The sequence below is a fragment of the Echiichthys vipera genome, assembly GCF_963691815.1.
Source record: "Echiichthys vipera genome assembly, chromosome: 21".
Classification (NCBI taxonomy): Eukaryota; Metazoa; Chordata; class Actinopteri; order Perciformes; family Trachinidae; genus Echiichthys; species Echiichthys vipera.
In genome coordinates, this window is record NC_139846.1 from 24,937,813 (window position 1) to 24,960,119 (window position 22,307).

General features: G+C 40.3%; 2 protein-coding genes across 2 annotated transcripts; both read left to right on the top strand.

Annotated features, from left to right (window-relative positions):
* Window positions 1–12,595, top strand: LOC310963179 (eukaryotic translation initiation factor 5A-1-like). Its single transcript, XM_083935867.1, has 5 exons — window positions 1–43; window positions 5,430–5,617; window positions 8,029–8,133; window positions 9,659–9,790; window positions 11,556–12,595. Exons 2-5 carry the CDS (start codon window positions 5,450–5,452, stop codon window positions 11,619–11,621), a joined length of 471 nt encoding a protein of 156 aa, XP_083791993.1. The 5' UTR covers window positions 1–43; window positions 5,430–5,449; the 3' UTR covers window positions 11,622–12,595.
* Window positions 12,596–15,330: 2,735 nt separating this feature from the next.
* rpl22l1 (ribosomal protein L22-like 1) lies at window positions 15,331–18,968 on the top strand. Its single transcript, XM_083935698.1, has 4 exons — window positions 15,331–15,356; window positions 17,081–17,194; window positions 18,592–18,713; window positions 18,798–18,968. Exons 1-4 carry the CDS (start codon window positions 15,348–15,350, stop codon window positions 18,943–18,945), a joined length of 393 nt encoding a protein of 130 aa, XP_083791824.1. The 5' UTR covers window positions 15,331–15,347; the 3' UTR covers window positions 18,946–18,968.
* The last annotated feature ends 3,339 nt before the right edge of the window (window positions 18,969–22,307 follow it).

Consider the following 22,307-nt stretch of genomic DNA (forward strand, 5'->3'; position numbering starts at 1 on the left):
GTTGGCCGCGCATGCGCACTTCCGGTCCTCTTTTTCTTGGAAGGTAAGTGTGGCATGGCGCGTGTTTCTGCCTCGGGGGGGATAAACGGGGCACTTAACGGTTTTTTAAAGTGAGCGGATAACGGATGCGGACCCGGTAACGTCCCCGTGCAGCGGCCTGAGCGGCTGCGGGGCTCTAACGTTTCTGTAACGGCACTTTACGTGTCGGTGTCCGTGTTCAGATACCGTTACTGGGCTGACTATAAAGAGACACGCGGCCTGTAGCGGCGGCGGCCAGCCCCGTGTTACAACTCATTTATCCCCGTTATTTCCGTTAAATCACGCTTTTAGTATTTAACACAACCAACCGCCGGTGTGTTTTAAACACTAAACCGGGCCGCTGTTTATCGAGCGTCACGTCAATCTGTGAAATGTTTGACGGAGCTACCGTTAGCTCACGCTCCCGTTAGCTTCCCCTGTTAGCCACGCGCTATCTCGCGATAGCTTGTGGCTAACAGGGGAAGCTAACGCGAGCAGAGATAACGGTCCTCGCTGTTTGTGTAAAGCGTGAATAATGAACACCACAGCGGCTTAAAAGAGGGTTTTTTAATGAAATATTGATGTTTTTAACCGGAAAATGTGCTCAAAGAGCGGCTGTTGTCGGTGTGTGTGGCCGGTATTGTCCGCTGGCTCTGTGCCGTTACTGTGTGACTGCAGGCCCATGTGTTCATGTCACTTTACTGCAATAAATCCTTTATTATTGTAATGTTTTCACCTTTAAAGGGGTTTAATCTGGTGTCTTAGCTCTTTACATGTTTGCTTTTAGTGTGATTGTGTTTAATTTATTGAAACTTTACTTTTCTGACATGTTCCAGAGTTATATATAATGCTAAAATGTAAAAATAATAATATAAATTAAAATGTACAGTGCTGAACTAAGGGAGTCAATCTGAAATGCCTCAATCTAATATTTTTTTTATTAGAAATATTTAATATAAACATCTTTCTGACATATTCCAGTACAAGAATGTCTGTAAATGTAGAAATAATATAAATTAAAATGTAAAAAGTTTGCTAAACTAAGATTAAATCTGATTTTTTTTATTAAAGATTCAATATAAACATCACTTTTTCCAGAGTGTTTCCTTTACATGTTCCTGAGTTAAACACAAATGTAGAAATTAATATCATTAAAACGTACACGGCTAAATTAATGGGGTCAGTGTGAAATGCCTCAATAATCTAATAGTTTTTTTATTATTATATTAATATAAACACTGTTTTTCTTACATGTTCCAGTCAATGAATGTATTTGTAAATGTAGAAATAATATAAATTAAAGTGTTCAAAGACATAACTCTGTTAAACTAAGATTAAATCTGATTTTTTAAATTAAAGATTCAATATAAACGTTGCTTTTCTTGCATTCTTGTGTCCAAAACTGTGTTTTTTAATGTAGAAATAATATAAAACATAATTTCTTGCATGTTCATGTCCAAGAACTTATTTAAAAATGTAGAAATAAATAATATAAATTAAAATATACAAAGACATAAGTCTGTTAAACTAAGATTAAATCTGATATATATATTTTTTTTTATTAAAAAGATTCAAAATAAACTTTATTTTTCTGACATGTTAATTTCCAAAACTGTATTTGTAAATGTAGAAATAATATAAATTAAAATGTACACGGCTAAATTAATGGAGTCAATCTGAAATGCCTCAATCAAATAGTTTTTTTATTATTATATTAATATAAACACTGTTTTTCTGACATGTTCCAGTCAATGAATGTGTTTGTAAATATAGAAATAATATAAATTAAAGTGTTCAAAGACATAAGTCCGTTAAACTAAGAGTAAATCTGAAAATACACAAACACACACACACTTCTTTTATTAAAAAGATTAAAAATAAACATAATTTCTTACATGTTCATAACATTACAATAACATATTTTTTAAACTAAGGGAATCTGAAATGCCTCAATAATCTAATAGTTTTTATTTTTTATGAAAAAATTCAATATAAATGTTACTTTTCTTACATGTTCATGTCCAAAACTGTATTTATAGATGTAAGAATAATATAAGATAAAAGGTAAACAGCTAAACTAATGGTCAGTCTGAAATGCCTCAATCTAATAGTTTTTAAAAAAAATTAAAAATATTATAAACATCATTTCTGACATGTTCATGTCCAAAACTGTTTGTAAATGTTGAAATAATATAAATTAAATAGAAATAATATAAATTAAATAGAAATAATATAAATTAAATAGAAATAATATAAATTAAATAGAAATAATATAAATTAAATAGAAATAATATAAATTAAATAAGAAATAATATAAATTAAATAAGAAATGATGTAAATTAAATAAGAAATAATGTAAATTAAATAAGAAATAATATAAATTAAATAAGAAATAATATAAATTAAATAAGAAATGATGTAAATTAAATAAGAAATAATGTAAATTAAATAAGAAATAATATAAATTAAATAAGAAATGATATAAATTAAATAAGAAATAATATAAATTAAATAAGAAATGATATAAATTAAATAAGAAATGATGTAAATTAAATAAGAAATAATATAAATTAAATAAGAAATGATGCAAGGTACCGACAGGCCAAAAGGGCTGCAGCCTCTGCTGTGTCAGAGGCAAAGCAGCGGGTGTGGGAGGAGTTCGGAGAAGCCATGGAGAAGGACTTTCGGGCGGCACCAAGGTGCTTCTGGAAAACCATTCGACATCTCAGGAGGGGGAAACGGGGAACCGTCCAAGCTGTTTACAGTAAAGACGGGACGCTGGTGACCTCAGCCGATGAGGTGATCGGGCGGTGGAAGGAGCACTTTGAGGAACTCCTTAATCCGACTAACACGCCCTCTTTTGTAGAGGCAGAGCTGGAGGCTGATGGGGAATCATTGTCAATATCCCTGGCGGAAGTCACTGAGGTAGTCAAACAACTCCACAGTGGCAAAGCCCCAGGGGTTGATGAGATTCGTCCAGAAATGCTGAAAACTTTGGGTTGGGAGGGGCTGTCTTGGTTGACACGCCTCTTCAACATTGCGTGGAAGTCTGGGACAGTGCCAAGGGAGTGGCAGACCGGGGTGGTGGTTCCTCTTTTTAAAAAGGGGGACCAGAGGGTGTGTGCCAATTACAGGGGTATCACACTACTCAGCCTCCCTGGTAAAGTCTACTCCAAGGTGCTGGAAAGGAGGGTTCGTCCTATAGTCGAACCTCAGATTGAAGAGGAACAATGTGGATTCCGTCCTGGACGTGGAACAACGGACCAGCTCTTCATTCTCGCAAGGATCCTGGAGGGGGCCTGGGAGTATGCTCATCCAGTCTACATGTGTTTTGTGGATTTGGAGAAGGCATATGACCGGGTTCCTAGGGAGATACTGTGGGAGGTGCTGCGGGAGTATGGGGTGAGGGGGTCACTTCTGTGGGCCATCCAATCTCTGTACACCCAAAGTGAGAGCTGTGTCCGGATCCTCGGGAGTAAGTCGGATTCGTTTCCGGTGGGGGTTGGCCTCCGCCAGGGGTGCGCTTTGTCACCAATCCTGTTCGTGATTTTCATGGACAGGATTTCAAGGCGTAGTCGTGGTGGGGAGGGGTTGCAGTTCGGTGGGCTGAGGATCTCGTCTCTGCTTTTTGCAGATGATGTGGTCCTAATGGCATCGTCGGTCAGTGACCTTCAGCACTCACTGGATCGGTTCGCAGCCGAGTGTGAAACGGCTGGGATGAGGATCAGCATCTCTAAATCTGAGGCCGTGGCTCTTAGCAGGAAACCGGTGGATTGCTTACTCCAGGTAGGGAATGAGTCCTTACCCCAAGTGAAGGAGTTCAAGTACCTCGGGATCATGTTCACGAGTGAGGGGACGATGGAGCGTGAGTTTGGCCGGAGAATCGGAGCAGCGGGGGCGGTGTTGCAGTCGCTCTACCGCACCGTTGTGACGAAAAGAGAGCTGAGCCGGAAGGCAAAGCTCTCGATCTACCGGTCAATCTTCGTTCCTACCCTCACCTATGGTCATGAAAGTTGGGTCATGACCGAAAGAACGAGGTCGCGGGTACAAGCGGCCGAAATGGGTTTTCTCAGGAGGGTGGCTGGAGTCTCCCTTAGAGAGAGGGGGAGAAGTTCAGCATCCGTGAGGAACTTGGAGTAGAGCCGCTGCTCCTTTGCGTTGAAAGGAGCCAGTTGAGGTGGTTCAGGATCATCTGGTAAGGATGCCCCCTGGGCGCCTCCCTAGGGAGGTGTTCCAGGCACGTCCAGCTGGGAGGAGGCCTCGGGGAAGACCCAGGACTAGGTGGAGAGATTATATCTCCACACTGGCCTGGGAACGCCTCAGGATCCCCCAGTTAGAGCTGGTTAATGTGGCCCGGGAAAGGGAAGTTTGGGGTCCCCTGCTGGAGCTGCTGCCCCTGAGACCTGACCCCGGATAAGCGGATGAAGATGAGATGAGATGAGATAAATTAAATAAGAAATGATATAAATTAAATAAGAAATGATATAAATTAAATAAGAAATAATATAAATTAAATAAGAAATAATATAAATTAAATAAGAAATGATGTAAATTAAATAAGAAATAATGTAAATTAAATAAGAAATGATATGAATTAAATAAGAAATGATATGAATTAAATAAGAAATAATATAAATTAAATAAGAAATAATATAAATTAAATAAGAAATGATGTAAATTAAATAAGAAATAATGTAAATTAAATAAGAAATGATATGAATTAAATAAGAAATGATATGAATTAAATAAGAAATGATATAAATTAAATAAGAAATGATATAAATTAAATAGAAATAATATAAATTAAATAAGAAATAATATAAATTAAATAACAAATAATATAAATTAAATAGAAATAATATAAATTAAATAGAAATAATATAAATTAAATAAGAAATTATATGAATTAAATAAGAAATAATATAAATTAAATAAGAAATTATATAAATTAAATAGAAATAATATAAATTAAATAAGAAATGATATAAATTAGATAGAAATAATATAAATTAAATAAGAAATGATATAAATTAAATAAGAAATAATATAAATTAAATAAGAAATAATATAAATTAAAGTGTACAAAGACAAAAGTCTGCTGTATTAAGATTAAATCTGTTTTATTTTTTTATTAAAAAGCTTCAAAATAAACATTTCTTACATGTTCCAGTCCAAAACTGTATTTATAAATGTAGAAATAACAGTAACGTATATTTAAAAAAGTAATCTAATAGTTCTTTTATTTTGTTAATAAAAAAAATTCAATATAAACGTTGTTTTTCCGAACCTCCCTGACGCGTTTGAACGTCAGTAACGGAAACATCGAACCGTGTTCCTACAGAATAAATCACGTTTTTTAGTGTTTCCTGTGTTTGATGTGACGCTAAAGTGTGTGTGACCGTGTCCCGCAGCACCGCTGACCCATCGCACCATGTCGGACCCCGATCTTGACTTCACGACTGGCGAGTCTGGCGCCTCCGCCACCTACCCGATGCAGTGCTCCGCCCTGCGCAAGAACGGGTACGTGGTGCTGAAGGGACGTCCCTGCAAAATTGTGGAGATGTCCACCTCCAAGACCGGCAAGCACGGACACGCCAAGGTACCGTTAGAGAGAGAGAGAGAGAGTGTGTGTGTGTGTGTGTGTGTGTGTGTGTGTGTGTGTGTGTGTGTGTGTGTGTGTGTGTGTGTGTGTGTGTGTGTGTGTGTGTGTGTGTGTGTGTGTGTGTGTGTGTGTGTGTGTGTGTGTGTGTGTGTGTGTGTGTGTGTGTGTGTGTGTGTGTGTGTGTGTGTGTGTGTGAATAATGATCTATTCTACTGTAGTTTGATTTGTTCTAACCGCCAAAGTAAAAGCAGCTCCGTGTTTTTGGATTTTAACGCCACCTGCTGCCGAGCTAATATTCGTTTACCACGTGGTCACTCGCCGCCTGCCCTCGTTAAAGCGCCGGTAAAGGGGAAGCCGTTTTGATTTGGCGGCACGGGCATGGAGCAGGTGCCCCCCACGTGAACGTGCACTGATTTTGCTCTGTTTGTCTTTGTTGCCGTTAGTTCCCTGTTCTCACATTAAAGCATTTCCAGTCTTTTCCAGCACCTTCCACATATAAATCCCAAAGGAAGGAGCCCGTTGGTGCTTTGTTGTGTGTGTAGGGACTCTTCTCATGCTGCTGCAGAGGTTTGCTGTTATTTTCAGCAGCATTAGTGGTTAAAAAAGACCTTTGAATGCCTTCACCGTGCTGCCCCGAGCTAATCACTGTTAGCTACGACCGGCTGTTAGCGACTCTCCTGGATTTCTACCTTAATAGTTGTTACAGAAACAAACGGTCTCAGTGGATTATTTGACGTAAGTAAGCGCCGTAAAAGGCCCTGTGGTGATTTTACACCGGAATTACACTTAATAGTTTCTGTGGCCCCTTCAAAATAAGAGCAGCCAAGTTTTAAATGGAGTTTGGAAATAAAAGGCTGCAGCGTGTCAGAGGGCGGCCTGGCAGAGACCAGGGGCTCGGCCGAGGCCTCCAGGGTCTGGCAGAGACCTGGGGCTCGGCCGAGGCCTCCAGGTTCTCGGGTTTCAGGGCCGTGCTCTCCGCGCTCTCCTTATCGCCCTCTTTAAACACCAGGGCGCTGCCTCGTGGACTTTGCCCTTTCACAATAAAAGGAAAGGTTAAGATTCTGGCCGTGCGTTTGTAGAAATTAGGGATAGACGCTGATCCCTGGGCTCGGCATGTCGCTCGATACTCGATGCATCACTCACAGTGTGAAGAGACTAACGGCGTCTGAAACGTTACTTTCCTCAAGTCTGTAAAAGAAAAAGTCACTTATTCAGTGAATTTCCTGACTTATTTATTCATTTGTGATTAAAATAAACAACTGTGCGTCGGTTTAAACTTCTTTAAATTATAATTAAAAGTCACGGCTTTTGGTGTTTTGTGCAAACGAGAATCTAAAGCAGCTGAAACTGATAAAAAGTCACTTTAATAAACATAAATAATGAGTTTAATGGCTCATGATCTGATCCTGGATCGAGCTGATTTGTCAGAATCAGGACCGGTATCTGATCTTAATGTCAGATCATGGATCTCTGGTAAAAATAGCATCAACTGTTTTGTTTTTAACTCTAAAAATGTGTAAAAGTTCGGTGCTTTTTGTGTTGGAATCACTTTAAACCTGCTTCCTAAAGTCGTTTGTTGCCTCTATAGTCGTGTCTCCGCGTGGGAAATAACTTTTTGGTGAATTCGAACGCGTTTACAGCTGTTTATTAATGTGCGATGCCTCTGTTTAATAAATAAAATCCTTTTTAAACAAACTTACTTAAACACTGCTTCAGCTGCAGATGCTTCTTTCCGGGTTCGTTCGGGTGCTTGAAATCCTTAAAATTGCTTTGAATTTTTCAGTTTAATGCTTAAAATATTAGATAAAGTGCTTAAAAATGCTTTCAAAACAAATTTCTATACAAGGCAGCTACAGGAGCTAGCTGTAGCTACCTTGGGGATCCGTCTAATTACTGAAACGTGTCGTACAGCAACACAATGAACAGTGCAAACACTTCAGTAAAACATAACATCAGAAAATGCATCAGATCGCGTCGTTGTGCTTCATGAATCTTGGAAACAAAACACTGTTCTGGGACTAAAACGTCTTCATTTCCTTCAAAAACGCAGATACGTTTGTCCGCAACGAGGCGAATCTCCACCGCGTGTAATAGAAATGTAAACGTGTGACCACGTTGAGACAGAACGGACGTGTCTTCATGTAAATAAGAGGCTGTTTAGTTTGTCTAAGGACAAATATAGAGCTGTTCAATAGGAAAATATCCTTTATACCTGAATATTAACAGGAATACGAGGCAGCTACAGGAGCTAATGGTTCAATGGTTCAATGGTTCATATCTTACTTAAATCCTGCTTCAGCTGAAAACGCTTCCTGTCTTCGTTCAGTTTGATTTCTTTTACACACATTAACTCGTCGTTGACGTCCTTTCACACTAATAACCAAAGCGTTCTTCTTCTGCTCCTGCAGGTGAACATGGTTGGTATCGACATCTTCACCAACAAGAAGTATGAAGACATGTGTCCTTCCACCCACAACATGGACGTGCCCTCCATCAAGAGGATAGACTACCAGGTTCGCACACTTCCTCTTTATTTACTGTCATTAACGTGTCGTCTTCACTGAGCACGGGTCAGTTTGTGTTTACAGATCTGAACAGGAGCGAGGAGAAGAATGAACTTATTTAATTCCACCCTTTTTAATAAGTAATAACAATAACAATAACTTCCATTCTCCGTGTTCTGTATCTAACAAAGCATCATTCTGTTACAAAGAGATTATTCTTTATATTATTAAAGTATATAACACACACACACACACACATACATACACACGGACGTACGCACACATACATACACACGGACGTACGCACACATACATACACACGGACGTACGCACACATACATACACACAGACGTACACACACATACATACACACGGACGTACGCACACGGACGTACGCACACATACATACACACGGACGTACGCACACATACATACACACGGACGTACGCACACATACATACACACGGACGTACGCACACATACATACACACGGACGTACGCACACATACATACACACGGACGTACGCACACATACATACACACGGACGTACGCACACATACATACACACGGACGTATACACACGGACGTACGCACACATACATACACACGGACGTATACACACGGACGTACGCACACATACATGCACACGGACGTACGCACACATACATACACACGGACGTATACACACGGACGTACGCACACATACATGCACACGGACGTACGCACACATACATACACACGGACGTACGCACACATACATACACACGGACGTATACACACGGACGTACGCACACATACATGCACACGGACGTACACACACATACATACACACAGACGTACACACACATGCATACACACGGACGTACACACACATACATACACATGGACGTACACACACATGCATACACACACACGGACGTACACACACATTCATACACACGGACGTACGCACACATTCATACACACGGACGTACGCACACATACATACACACGGACGTACGCACACATACATACACACGGACGTACGCACACATTCATACACACGGACGTACGCACACATTCATACACACGGACGTACGCACACATTCATACACACGGACGTACGCACACATTCATACACACGGACGTACGCACACATTCATACACACGGACGTACGCACACATTCATACACACGGACGTACGCACACATTCATACACACGGACGTACGCACACACACATACATACACACGGACGTACGCACACATACATACACACGGACGTACGCACACATTCATACACACGGACGTACGCACACATTCATACACACGGACGTACGCACACATTCATACACACGGACGTACACACACATACATACACACATACATACACACATACATGTGACACACACTTATACTGAGGATAAGACACAGACACATAAATGACGAGTAAATAAACAACATATTTACTTGAAGCGTGTGTTCAATCAAAGTCAGACTCCGTGTCCGTGCGTCTGACTCTGTGTCGCTGACGTAACGGCGTGTTTCCTCCTCAGCTGGTCAACATCAACGAAAGCTACATGTCCCTGATGAGCGACAACGGGGAGATCAGGGAGGACCTGCGCGTCCCCGAGAGCGACATCGGCAAAGAGATCGAGTCAAAGTTCGAGGCCGGGGACGAGTTCATGGTGCGTTCAATGTCCTTTTAAAGCTTCGTTCTCTTCGTTCATGCTTAAATGTGTTTAAGGTGGTGGAACCGCTGAGCTGGGAGCGTCTACGGCGTGTTTTATCGCCACGGAGACGCAGATTTCTAACAAAATGTCAAAAATATGGGTAAAAAATAGGGTCGTTGATGCTCGGACGTCAAAGAGCTGCAGCCATGAGCTCAAAAACAGAAGAATAAGCTCTTGTTTTGACGACAGGAAGCTTTAATTTAGTTTTTACGGTTTGTAAAGTTCAAATTTCTTTCCCAACAAAAAGCTACAGAATAAAAAATGTAATTTAACTTCTTATTCTTCTGCTTTTAGACAAGTTTTTTTGGTGTTTGTGAAAAAGCAAAAACTTCATGTTTCAGAAGCTGAAATCTGTATTTTTATGTGAAATATCACATTTTTTATTACAATGTGGTGCGTTCACCTTTTCCAATTTCAAATTCAAGAACTATTAAGGTCATTTTTAAGCTTTTCCACTTTACAGCTGTGGAAAACTACACAATGACTTACTATTAATATCAAAACACGCTGGTGTGTTTCTGTTATCACCTCCTCGCTGCAGCTCTTTAACACCAGAAACTACAAAAAACACTTTATTAAAGGAGATTTAACTTTACACTTTAAACTCTTGTGCTCAAGTATAAAGAGCTAAAAGTGTTTAAAGTGAAGCTTTAACTTTACAAAGACACCGACGTGTGGATGAAGAAAGTTTCTAAAGTTTCCTCTGTGCTGGAAACAGTTTGAGTCACAGCTCGACGTTTGTCCGCGTGTGTTTAAAGTTTAACCTCCTTAAAAAAAGTTCATTTTAAAATCATAATACTTCATGCAAAACTGTCAGAAATGCAGATTTCAGCTTCTGAAACATGGAAGTTTTTGTTTTATCACATTAAACTAAAAATCTTTGGGTTTAGGACGAAACACGACGTTTAAAAACTGCACCTGGACTTTTAGAAAGTGATGTTTTTCACTTTTCAGACGTTTTATCGACCAAATTAATGATGAAGAAAATAAAGTTTTGATGGTGAAACAGATTTTTAAAGTTTTATTTGCACATTTAAACACAGTTAAAAATCCTCGAGGAAAAGGATCAAGAGTTAAAAGTGTTTAATGTGAGTTCAGTTTTAACAACATGACGTTTAAAAACTGCACGTTGACTTTTAGAAAGTGAGATTTTTCACTTTTCTGACGTTTTATCGGACAAATTCTTCATGAAGAACGTCGTTTTTAGATGAAGCGATAAAGTTTTGATGGTAAAACAGATTTTTAAAGTTCTCCGTCCTTTTATTTGCACTTTACCCAGAAATCTACATTACATTATTTTCTAAAATCTTCTTTCTTCATGAAGAATTTGGTCGATAAAACGTCTGAAAAGTGAAAAATATCACTTTCTATGTCGTGTTTTGTCCAAAACCCAAAGATTTTTAGTTTAATGTGATCTTCTGCAGATGTCTGGATAAAGTTTTGATGGTAAAACAGATTTTTAAAGTTTCATCTGCACATTTAAACTCTTGTGCTTGAGTATTTAAGAGTTAAGTGTTTTTAAAGTCACGCAGACGCCGACGTGTGGAAGAAGAATGCGTCTCTAAAGTTTCATCTGCGCTGGAAACGGTTTGAGTCTCAGGCTGGCGTCTGTCCGCGGAGGGAAACGTGATCCGCGTGTGTGTGCGTGTGCGTGTGTGTGTGTGTGTGTGTCGAGTTTCACATGACTGCCTCCTCCAACATGTCGTGCGCTTCTCCGCAGGTCACCGTGATTTCTGCCATGGGGGAGGAATGCGCCGTCGCCACCAAGGTCCTGGCCACCAAATAAGGGAGACGGGACTTTGCTGCCCCGGGCAACAAGCTCCACCCACAACCGGTCTCTTGCATTCTCATTGGTTCTGTCACCAAAGCGTCGGCCTTTCACAGACAACCTCAATCATCCTGTTGTTTCTCTCTCTCTTCATTTATCTTTATTTTCCTCCCCCCCTCTCTCTCTCTCTCTCTCTCTCTCCCTCTCTCTCTCTCTCCCTCCGTCATCCCCCTTTTCCATTTGCCGTTTTGGGGAAAGTTCCACCGCAGCCCCCCCCCCCCCCCCCCTCCTCTCTCTCTCTCTCTCGCTGCGTGGTCCTCCGCCCCCCATCACTGAGGTCATTTTGTTTTGGTAACAATCTACTTTCTATAAAAACGACTTATAAAAATAATGATCGGCTGCTCCTTCCTGCTTATTTTCGCCTTCACGGCGTCGGTTTTCCCGCCACTCGCGTCCCTGAATGTTGAAATAACACCCGGGATTCAGCTTTTGTATGATTATTTTTTTATATTCTTGAAAATAGCAGGTTTTAAAAATACCTGGGGGGGGGGGGGTTTGAGTTGTTAGCGCAGCGGGGAGGGGAGGGGGAGGGGACGCCCCCGTAGAAGCTAAATTGCGGTTTCGGCCGTCCCTCTAGCAGCAGCCGCACATCCAGCACGGCCTCCGCGCTGGTTCCTGAGTGCGTCAGGCTCAACAAAAGCCCGCTTCCTGTCCTCATAACCGCTGGGATTGGCGGTGGCGAGCACTTAAGAGCACTTGAGGCCCCCCCCCGTCCCCCCCCAGCATGTCAAACGCCCTAAAAACCAAGAAAAGAGATTGTTTTTCTGTTTTTGTTTAGTTTTTTCTTTCTCCCCCTCCCAGAAACAGAGTTCAGAGTTTCCCCCGCGTGATGCCAGTCTCTCGTCTGCGCGGGAGTTCGAGGGGCGTGAGGGTCCCGCACGCTCACGCCTCTCGTCCGACCGGGCCAGTCGAGGGCTCTCCCCTCCCCCCAACCCCCCCCCCCCCCCAATAACAAAAGGAGTGTTATATTTTGTTTTGAGAGGCATGAGTGTGTAGCGGCGTGGGCCTCCGTGATGTGCGAGGCGGTTTGCAGTGAGGCGTGTGTTTCTTCTGGAGGGACTCGATCGGGTCGGGGAGGGTGGTAGAGTTGCAAGCTTTTGTTCACTCGAGGCCTTTGTCACCTGACTGGAGATGGCGAAAAAATAAAAACAATGAAACAAATGGACAAAAACTGCAAAACGACGTCTGGTTTTCTGTCTCTGTAATGAATCGTGTTTGTGGTTTTCAGTGAGGGCGAGCTTTTCCGCTGCACGCTGCGACTCAACGCGGATTCTCCTGTTTTTGGTTTCCAACGCAGACGGTTGCCCTGGCAATGGCCCCGCGGTCTTCAACGCACAACGCTCACTGGAGCTTTTAACCAGCACCCTAACGCAGCGGCGTCAGTCGTGCGGTGCAGTGTTGTGGGCTGGCGTTTGTAAAATAAAAAGAACTCACATGAACATTTAAGCTGCGCTCGCTCTTCACCAGGAGAGGGTCGTTTTTGTGCCGTGACCATTTTCTCTTCAGCCGCCTGGAAACAGATGCTGCTGACGGAGAACCAAAGAAAAAGGGAGAGTTCAGTCGTAACGTGCAGTGAAACAGCAGCAGCAGAAGTTAGGAAACGTACGGAGGATTAAACGTGACTGAAGTCTCAAAGACAGGAATGAATGAATTAATGTTTAAATAAATGCACAAAAAATAAAGAAATAATAAATTAATGTTTAAAAAAATGAATAAAAAATAAATTATTTAATTAATGTTTAAATATATACAAAAATAAATGTATGAAAATACAGACGTGGATGAATTTATGTATAAATGCATAAAAATTCAGAAATGAATAAAAAAAATGCATATAAATACAGAAATAAGTTGATGTATAGAGTAAATTCATGAAAATACAGAAATGTAGAAATAAGTCAGTGCATAAAAAATACAGAAGTAAATTAATGTATAAATAAATACTGAAATAAATGCAATAAAAATACAGGAATGAATAAATTTATAAGAAAAACAAATGTTTAAATAAATATAGTAATAAAAAATGCATTAAAGTACAGAAATGTATAAAACAGAAATAAATGAATAATCTACAAATAAATAAAGAAATAAGTGCAGGAATACATTTATATATAAAGAAAGAATGAATAAATAAATGCATGAATACATGTCTTAATAAAAAATGATGTGTTAAATGTTACAGAGCTCGGTGTTCCTGTTCCTCCTGCTTTGGTTTTATTTTTTAAACATGAGAAAAGAATAAAAACATGAATAAAATAAAATAATGAGAAGAAAAAACAAACAAGAATAATAACAGAATAACCTTTTATGTGAGTGTGTTCAGTGTGTGTCCCATGAAACGTGTGTGTGCGTGTGTGTGTGTTTGTGTGTTTTTGGAGTCATGGCAGCAGACACGCCCTGTGACGTCACGGTGACCACGTTCTTGTGCACGTGTGCACAAATGGCTCCACAGTGGAAAGAGGGGTGCACGTTCACCACGTGACCACTGATGGTTCCCCTGACTCATCAGATCAGCGTGTGTGTGTGTGTGTGTGTGTGTGTGTGTGTGTGTGTGTGTGTGTGTGTGTGTGTGTGTGTGTGTGTGTGTGTGCGTGCGTGCGTGCGTGCGTGCGTGCGTGCGTGTGTGTGTGTGTGTGTGTGTGTGTGTGTGTGTGTGAATGACCAGACTCAGCAGTTTCATTGTCAGGGTAAAAATGCAAAGCCACCACAAAAAGATGCAAAATGACTAAAAATAGATGCAGTCCTGTATTTATTATTATTATTATTAATATTATTATTATTGAATTACTCGTCATGTTTAGTCCTCTATGTATTTATTTATTATTATTATTTATTATTATTTACTTACTGAGTCATGTTTAGTCCTGTATGTATTTATTATTATTATTATTTACTTACTGAGTCATGTTTAGTCCTGTATGTGTTTATTATTATTATTATTATTATTATTATTATTATTATCATTTACTTACTGAGTCACGTTTAGTCCTGTGTGTATTTATTTATTATTATTATTATTATTATTATTGAATTACTCGTCATGTTTAGTCCTCTATGTATTTATTTATTATTATTATTTATTATTATTTACTTACTGAGTCATGTTTAGTCCTGTATGTATTTATTATTATTATTATTTACTTACTGAGTCATGTTTAGTCCTGTATGTGTTTATTATTATTATTATTATTATTATTATTATTATTATCATTTACTTACTGAGTCACGTTTAGTCCTGTGTGTATTTATTTATTATTATTATTATTATTATTATTTACTTACTGAGTCATGTTTAGTCCTGTGTATTTATTTATTATTATTATTAATTATTATTATTTACTTACTGAGTCATGTTTAGTCCTGTGTATTTATTTATTATTATTATTAATTATTATTATTTACTTACTGAGTCATGTTTAGTATTGTATTTATTATTATTAATATTATTATTATTATTATTGTTACTTTTATTATTTAATTATTGAGTCATGTTTAATCCTGTATGTGTTTAATATTATTATTATTAATAATAATAATAATAATAATGATATTATTAATCCTCCATAGCCTTGTTTATTTCCGCACTGGCTCATTACCATATTTGGTCAGGGCGTTCCATGTACGTCACTGCTGCGTCACCGCTGCGTCACGTCCGCTTCCTCCTTTCTCGTCCGACCTCTCAACATGGCGCCGGTAAGTCCTGGCGGCTCCGCAGCGATGCTCGCGCTTTAGCGTGAATTCACTGACTTTTACCCGCTTTTCCCGCTCGTGACTCACTGAAACAGAGTAAAGCTTGGGCCTCAAGGCGCCGTGGTAACATAAACAGTTAGCTTTAGCTCGTAGTTGAGTTAAACCGTTAGCATTAGCTCGTAGTTTAAATGAACAGTTAGCATTAGCTCGTAGTTGAGTTAAACCGTTAGCATTAGCTCTGTGTTGAGCTAAACAGTTAGCTTTAGCTCGTAGTTGAGTTAAACCGTTAGCATTAGCTCTGTGTTGAGTTAAACCGTTAGCATTAGCTCTGTGTTGAGCTAAACCGTTAGCATTAGCCCGGAGTAAACTTGTCGCTTTCTGCCACGTGTTCCATTCATTTGCCCGCGTCTCTCCGCCGAAGTCCATAGAGAAAACTGGTGTTTTAGGGTTTTACTCTGTTTCACTGATGAACTTTATGTGTTATTTTATTTTACGTCTAGTCTGAGGCTCAGTGGAGAGTTCGGCACAACTTTCATGTTCTGAACTATTATTATATTTCTGATTAAAGCAGAAATATGCAGTAAATGTCTCTACTATGGCTGATAAGTCTCAATGAATGACGACATACAGCAAAAATAAATCAGTATCATAAAGCATTATTCATTTTTTGAATTATTTTTTTTATACATTGATTCATGAATCTCGTTATTTCTAACAGTATTTATTTATTGTATTTATACCCTTACTCATGAATTAATGTTTTCATTCCACTGTTTATGCTTTTAATTATTTTTTTTATTCATAAATTTAATGATCTATTTATATTTATTCATGCATGTATATATTTATGTCTTTACTTTTTTATACATTTGCTTAGGCCTTAGGATTTTTTTTACATTTATTCATGAATTTGTTTATTCCTTTTATTTATATATAAATAATTTGATTTATACATCTATTCATGCATTTATTGAAGTCTTTACTTATTTATGAATTTGCTTATCAATTTATTTATTCCAGTATTTATTTATGCCTTTAATTATTTTATTTATGTAATCATGCATTTATTTGTCTTTATTTATACATCTATTCATTATTTTTTCTTCCGGTATTTATTTGTTTATTTTAGTTATTTATACATTTACTCATCGATTTATTCCAGTATTTATGCCTTTATTTCTTTTTTTATTCATGCAGATATTTATTTATTTATTTGTCTTCACTGATTTACACATTTGTTTAGGCCTTTATTTATCCTTTTATTTATTTATACATTCTGGTATTTATTTATTCTTTTATTCATGCATCTCCTTTTATTTCATTTGTCTTCACTTATTTATTTAGTTCTTGCGTCATTAACAAATAAGATATCTGTTTATTTCTGCCAAGACTTTTATCTTAGTAATTTAAACAAGGAACTATTTTCTAGTTGTGTTCACTAAGGTGTGTAACACAGTTTATAAAGTAACGGGCTCAGTAATAAAAATGTCCATTTTAAAATCAGATTAAACTGAAAACATCGACGATGTAGAAACGAGTAAAATCCTGAACGAGACGGACGATACAGAAAAATACAGAAATATTTATTTAGTCATAAATGTGACGCATTCACAAACATAAAGACTTAGTTTTCACAGATGTTTCTGGAGGTTCATCACCGTAAAAACCCATGAAAGTAGGAACTCTAGAGATCCACATCAGAGCTGACGTCTCCTTTTACGTCACAGCTCAAACACAAGAGGCCGACCGTCGCCAGGAAGTCCAAAAAAGGAGCCGCATGGAAGTTCACGCTGGACCTGACCCACCCTGTGGAGGACGGGATCCTGGACTCTGCCAACTTTGTAAGTCTCTCCGCAGCCCCCCCCGCCCCCCTGTTTCTAAAGAGTGTCTTAACGTAGATTTTTCTGCTCTGAAACGACTGAAATCTGACTTAAAAATGTCAACAAGCAGAGTCTGAATCTCCGTGTTCAGAAAAGCCACGAAGGAAAACAGATCAAGACACGGATGAAGTCGATGCGGACCGAGGCCACGTTTACACGTACAGAGTGTGTTTAAACAGAGACGTTTCCCTGCGTTTAAACACAAACGGAGAACTCATCATCTCATCTTCAGCCTCTTATCCGGGGTCGGGTCTCAGGGGCAGCAGCTCCAGCAGGGGACCCCAAACTTCCCTTTCCCGGGCCACATTAACCAGCTCTAACTGGGGGATCCTGAGGCGTTCCCAGGCCAGTGTGGAGATCTAATCTCTCCACCTGGTCCTGGGTCTTCCCCGAGGCCTCCTCCCAGCTGGACGTGCCTGGAACACCTCCCTAGGGAGGCGCCCAGGGTTCATCCTTACCAGATGATCCTGAACCACCTCAACTGGCTCCTTTCAACACAAAGGAGCAGCGGCTCTACTCCGAGTTCCTCACGGATGCTGAACTTCTCCCCCTCTCTCTAAGGGAGACTCCAGCCCCCCTCCTGAGGAAACACAGTTCAGACGCTTGGACCTGGACCTGGTTCTTTGGGTCCTGACTAAATGACATGACGAACGGAGAACTCTCCTCTGAATAAGACCCTTTCTAAAAACTCCGCCCAAAGTGGAGAGTTGTGAAAAGCTCCGCACACAAATGTGCGTGTTTCTCTGTTTCGTCCTTTCATCCACACGTGACGCAGCTGTTGCTCCTGAAACCAGAGTCCAGGGGGAAAGTCAGATTTCAACCTTCCACCAGGGTTTTACTAATTAAACTGTGCACCAGAGAAACATGCATGTTTGTGTGCGGAGTTTTTAGAAATGATCTTATTCAGAGGAGAGTTCTCCGTTTGTGTTTAAACGCAGGGAAAAGTCTCTGTTTAAACACACTCTGTACGTGTAAACGTTGCCTCGGTCCGCATCGACTTCATCCGTGTCTTGATCTGTTTTCCTTCGTGGCTTTTCTGAACGCTGAGCAGAAACTCTGATACGGGACGGAGCCGTTTCCATCTTCAGTCGACTCTCGAGGCTCAAACGTTTCCTCTTTTTATCGACGAGATTCAGACTCTGGTTGTTGACGTTTGAGAGAATGTGATTCATATTTTCCACACACTTTAATTAGGAAGCAGGAAAAGTAGTAAACCCCCAGGGGAAGGTTTCTCCTGCAGATCATCACGTCGTGGTGTTTGCACGCAGCTAACCCGCGTCTGGACTAGGGCCTCCTTCCCTAGCTCCGCACCTCCTAGGGTTCCCTTCCCTAGCGTGTCACTGTGCTCTGTCCAACAGGAAATCTTCCTCAAAGAGAGGATCAAGGTCAACGGGAAGACGGGTAACCTCGGTAACACCGTCCAGGTCGGCCGCATGAAGAACAAGATCAACGTCACGTCTGAGAAGCAGTTCTCCAAAAGGTGAGAGGGCGACGAGCTGCGGCGGCAAACGTCACACAGAACCACACGGCACACACCAAACTCACGCTCCTGCTCCTCCACCAGGTACCTGAAGTACCTGACCAAGAAGTACCTGAAGAAGAACAACCTCCGCGACTGGCTGCGGGTGGTGGCGTCCGACAAGGAGACGTACGAGCTGCGCTACTTCCAGATCAGTCAGGACGACGACGAGGAGTCGGAGGCCGACGAGTGAACGAGTGTGTCGGGAGAATAAACGTGTGAAAAAGAGTTTTTACGTCTCGTGTTTTTTTTTAACGGTTCTGTAAACGCACACACACACACACAGACGCTTAAGTCTTAAATGATGTTTTAGTTCATTTAAGGTCTTAAAGTCTTGTTTTCATTATAAATGAAGGTGTTGAGGTGAAGTTTCTCTCGACAGGAAGAAACTTTTTTCATTTCTTTGAATGAAAACATTTGAGTAAGTGTTTTCAAAGTTTAAAAGTACTAAAATGTCAGATAAGTCACGTCCTCTATGATAGAAAACAAGATTCAAGAAGCTTTATTTATCCTGAGGGAAATTATTTTGCAACAGTTTCAATACAAAGGCGGAAAAGGAAAAGGATCAGAGTAACAATAAGCATAAACATAAATCAAAAAAACAAAAGCTCTACATGAGACTGAACACGGTGTTTTCTACATTTGTTTCAGTAAAAAATGGACTGAAGTTGCCCAACAGATTATCAAACTAGTACAATAACCTCTGATTTAACCTGATGGAGTGAAATAATCAGTTAAGATGCACAACCAGCACAAAAAGAAGCAAAATGACTGAAAACAGGTCTCTGGTCCTTTCTCCTGCAGACGCTCGTGCAGCAGAACACAACATGGACACCAGGTGGTGCTACAGACACTATAAACAATAAAGAAACAGTGTTTAAGGCAATGATGTCACTTTAATTTGGACTTTTTTACAGTTTTTGTAAGTAATAAGATTAGTCTCATATAAAATAATATAAATATACATAAATATGTATTTTGTAATGTCGGCACTGAAACCAGCAAATGTTTCAGCTTCAAAAACAACCAGAGTCTTTTTGCTCCTCAGTGTGTGTGTGTGTGTGTGTGTGAGGGAGAGAGAGAGAGAGAGAGACGGTGTGTGTGCGTGCTTCCCCTCATCTGTTGCGTATAAATCTCGTAGCTTCAGGAATGCATCCACCTTCAGATGCTCTGCATCAAAACGTCAAATACGACTTCTTTCTTCAACATCAACTTAACCGTCTCCTTGGAAACGGTCCCTGTTTTCCTCCACAGTCTGCTCCGCGGTGTCCTGTTGCTCCTGTTTTAGACGCTCATGTTACGCGCAGGTGTAACCCGACTCTGTGCGTCACATTACACCGCAGACAACAGCGGCCTTCACTGTGTCTTTGCAGAAGGTTTGGATCATCCACTAACTTTTAAAGGTACACAGGTCCCCAGTTCGTGGGGCCTAACGTGCTGGTCCTCACAACGTCCGCTGGACAAGAATGTATAAGTAAACACACACACCTGGTCAGTTCTCAGCTCTGCATACAAAGAGTAAAGAAACTTGTGGCGGCTGCTGAACACACACAGACACGCACATACTCACACACTCTCACTCACACGCACACTCACACACACTCTCTCACACATACTCACACTCACACACACACTCAGGTGTTGAATAATGCATCAGCCTCCTCACATACTTCAGCTCTGAACGTTGTTGCTCCATTCAGCACCATTTCCCGCAGCTCTGCAGAGGACGGGGACACACCTGCGAGTGTCTCAGGTGTGCAGAGGACAGGGACACACACCTGCGAGTGTCTCACCTGTGTGCTCAGCTCTGCAGAGGACGAGGACACACCCCTGTGAGTGTCTCACCTTTGTGCTCAGGTCTGCAGAGGACGAGGACACACACCTGTGAGCGTCTCACCTGTGTGCTCAGGTCTGCAGAGAACGGGGACACACACCTGTGAGTGTCTCACCTGTGTGCAGAGGACGGGCACACACACCTGCGAGTGTCTCACCTGTGTGCTCAGGTGTGCAGAGGACGAGGACACACACCTGTGTCTCACCGGTGTGCTCAGGTGTGCAGAGGACAAGGACACACACCTGTGAGTGTCTCACCTGTGTGCTCAGGTGTGCAGAGGACAAGGACACACACCTGTGAGTGTCTCACCTGTGTGCTCAGGTGTGCAGAGGACGAGGACACACACCTGCAAGCGTCTCAGGTGTGCAGAGGACGGGGACACACACCTGTGAGTGTCTCAGGTGTGCAGAGGACGAGGACACACACCTGCGAGTGTCTCACCTGTGTGCTCAGGTCTGCAGAGGACGAGGACACACACCTGTGAGTGTCTCACCTGTGTGCTCAGGTCTGCAGAGGACGAGGACACACACCTGTGAGTGTCTCAGGTGTGCAGAGGACGGACACACACACCTGTGAGCGTCTCAGGCGTGCAGAGGACGGGGACACACACCTGTGAGTGCAAAACAAAAGTAATTTAATTAAAATTTCTCATATTTCAACTCTTAAATAAAATAAAACAGGAATCCATTGGAAATGTTTAGCTAACTTTGAAGTTAATGAAATAAAAACATTATTATAATTATTATTAATAATATTAAGCACCCGTACCGTCGTAATTGTCCAGTGGGGCAAATAATAACCCTGCTATTCATATTATAATTATTATTAATCATATTTGCGTAATTATCACAGTTGTTAATGAGATTATAACGGTTGCTGTCCGTCTCTGGGTCCTGAAACGACCTTTGTTATGATTAAACTCTGTAAATATGAATAAAGTGTAAATGTAAATGTGTAGAAGCTGCTTCAGGCGTGTTCAGTTTCACGTTTCTACCTTTTCCGTAGTGAAACTGATCCTCTTCATTAATGTTTCACAGCGTGAGTCTCGCTCCAGTGAGTGAGAGAACAGATGATCGTCGGCGTATCGGATAGTTTTTCCCGAGTAATTTGTCTTTTCTTGTGTTTTATTATTATTGTTATCCACATAATTCATTACACTGTTGGTATGGATGTAAATAGCAAAACAAAGTCACTCAAAAGTACTAAAAATAGATAAAAATAGATGCAAAACCACCACAAAAAGATGCAAAATGACTAAAAATAGATGCAAAAACAGCACAAAAAGATGCAAAATGACTAAAAATAGATGCAAAACCAGAACAAAAAGATGCAAAATGACTAGAAATAGATGCAATACCACCACAAAAGATGCAAAATGACTAAAAATAGATGCAAAACCAGCACAAAAAGATGCAAAATGACTAAAAATAGATGCAAAACCAGCACAAAAAGATGCAAAATGACTAAAAATAGATGCAAAACCACCACAAAAAGATGCAAAATGACTAAAAATAGATGCAAAACCAGCACAAAAAGATGCAAAATGACTAAAAATAGATGCAAAACCACCACAAAAAGATGCAAAATGACTAAAAATAGATGCAAAACCACCACAAAAAGATGCAAAATGACTCAAAATAGATGCAAAACCACCACAAAAAGATGCAAAATGACTTAAAATAGATGCAAAACCACCACAAAAAGATGCAAAATGACAAAAA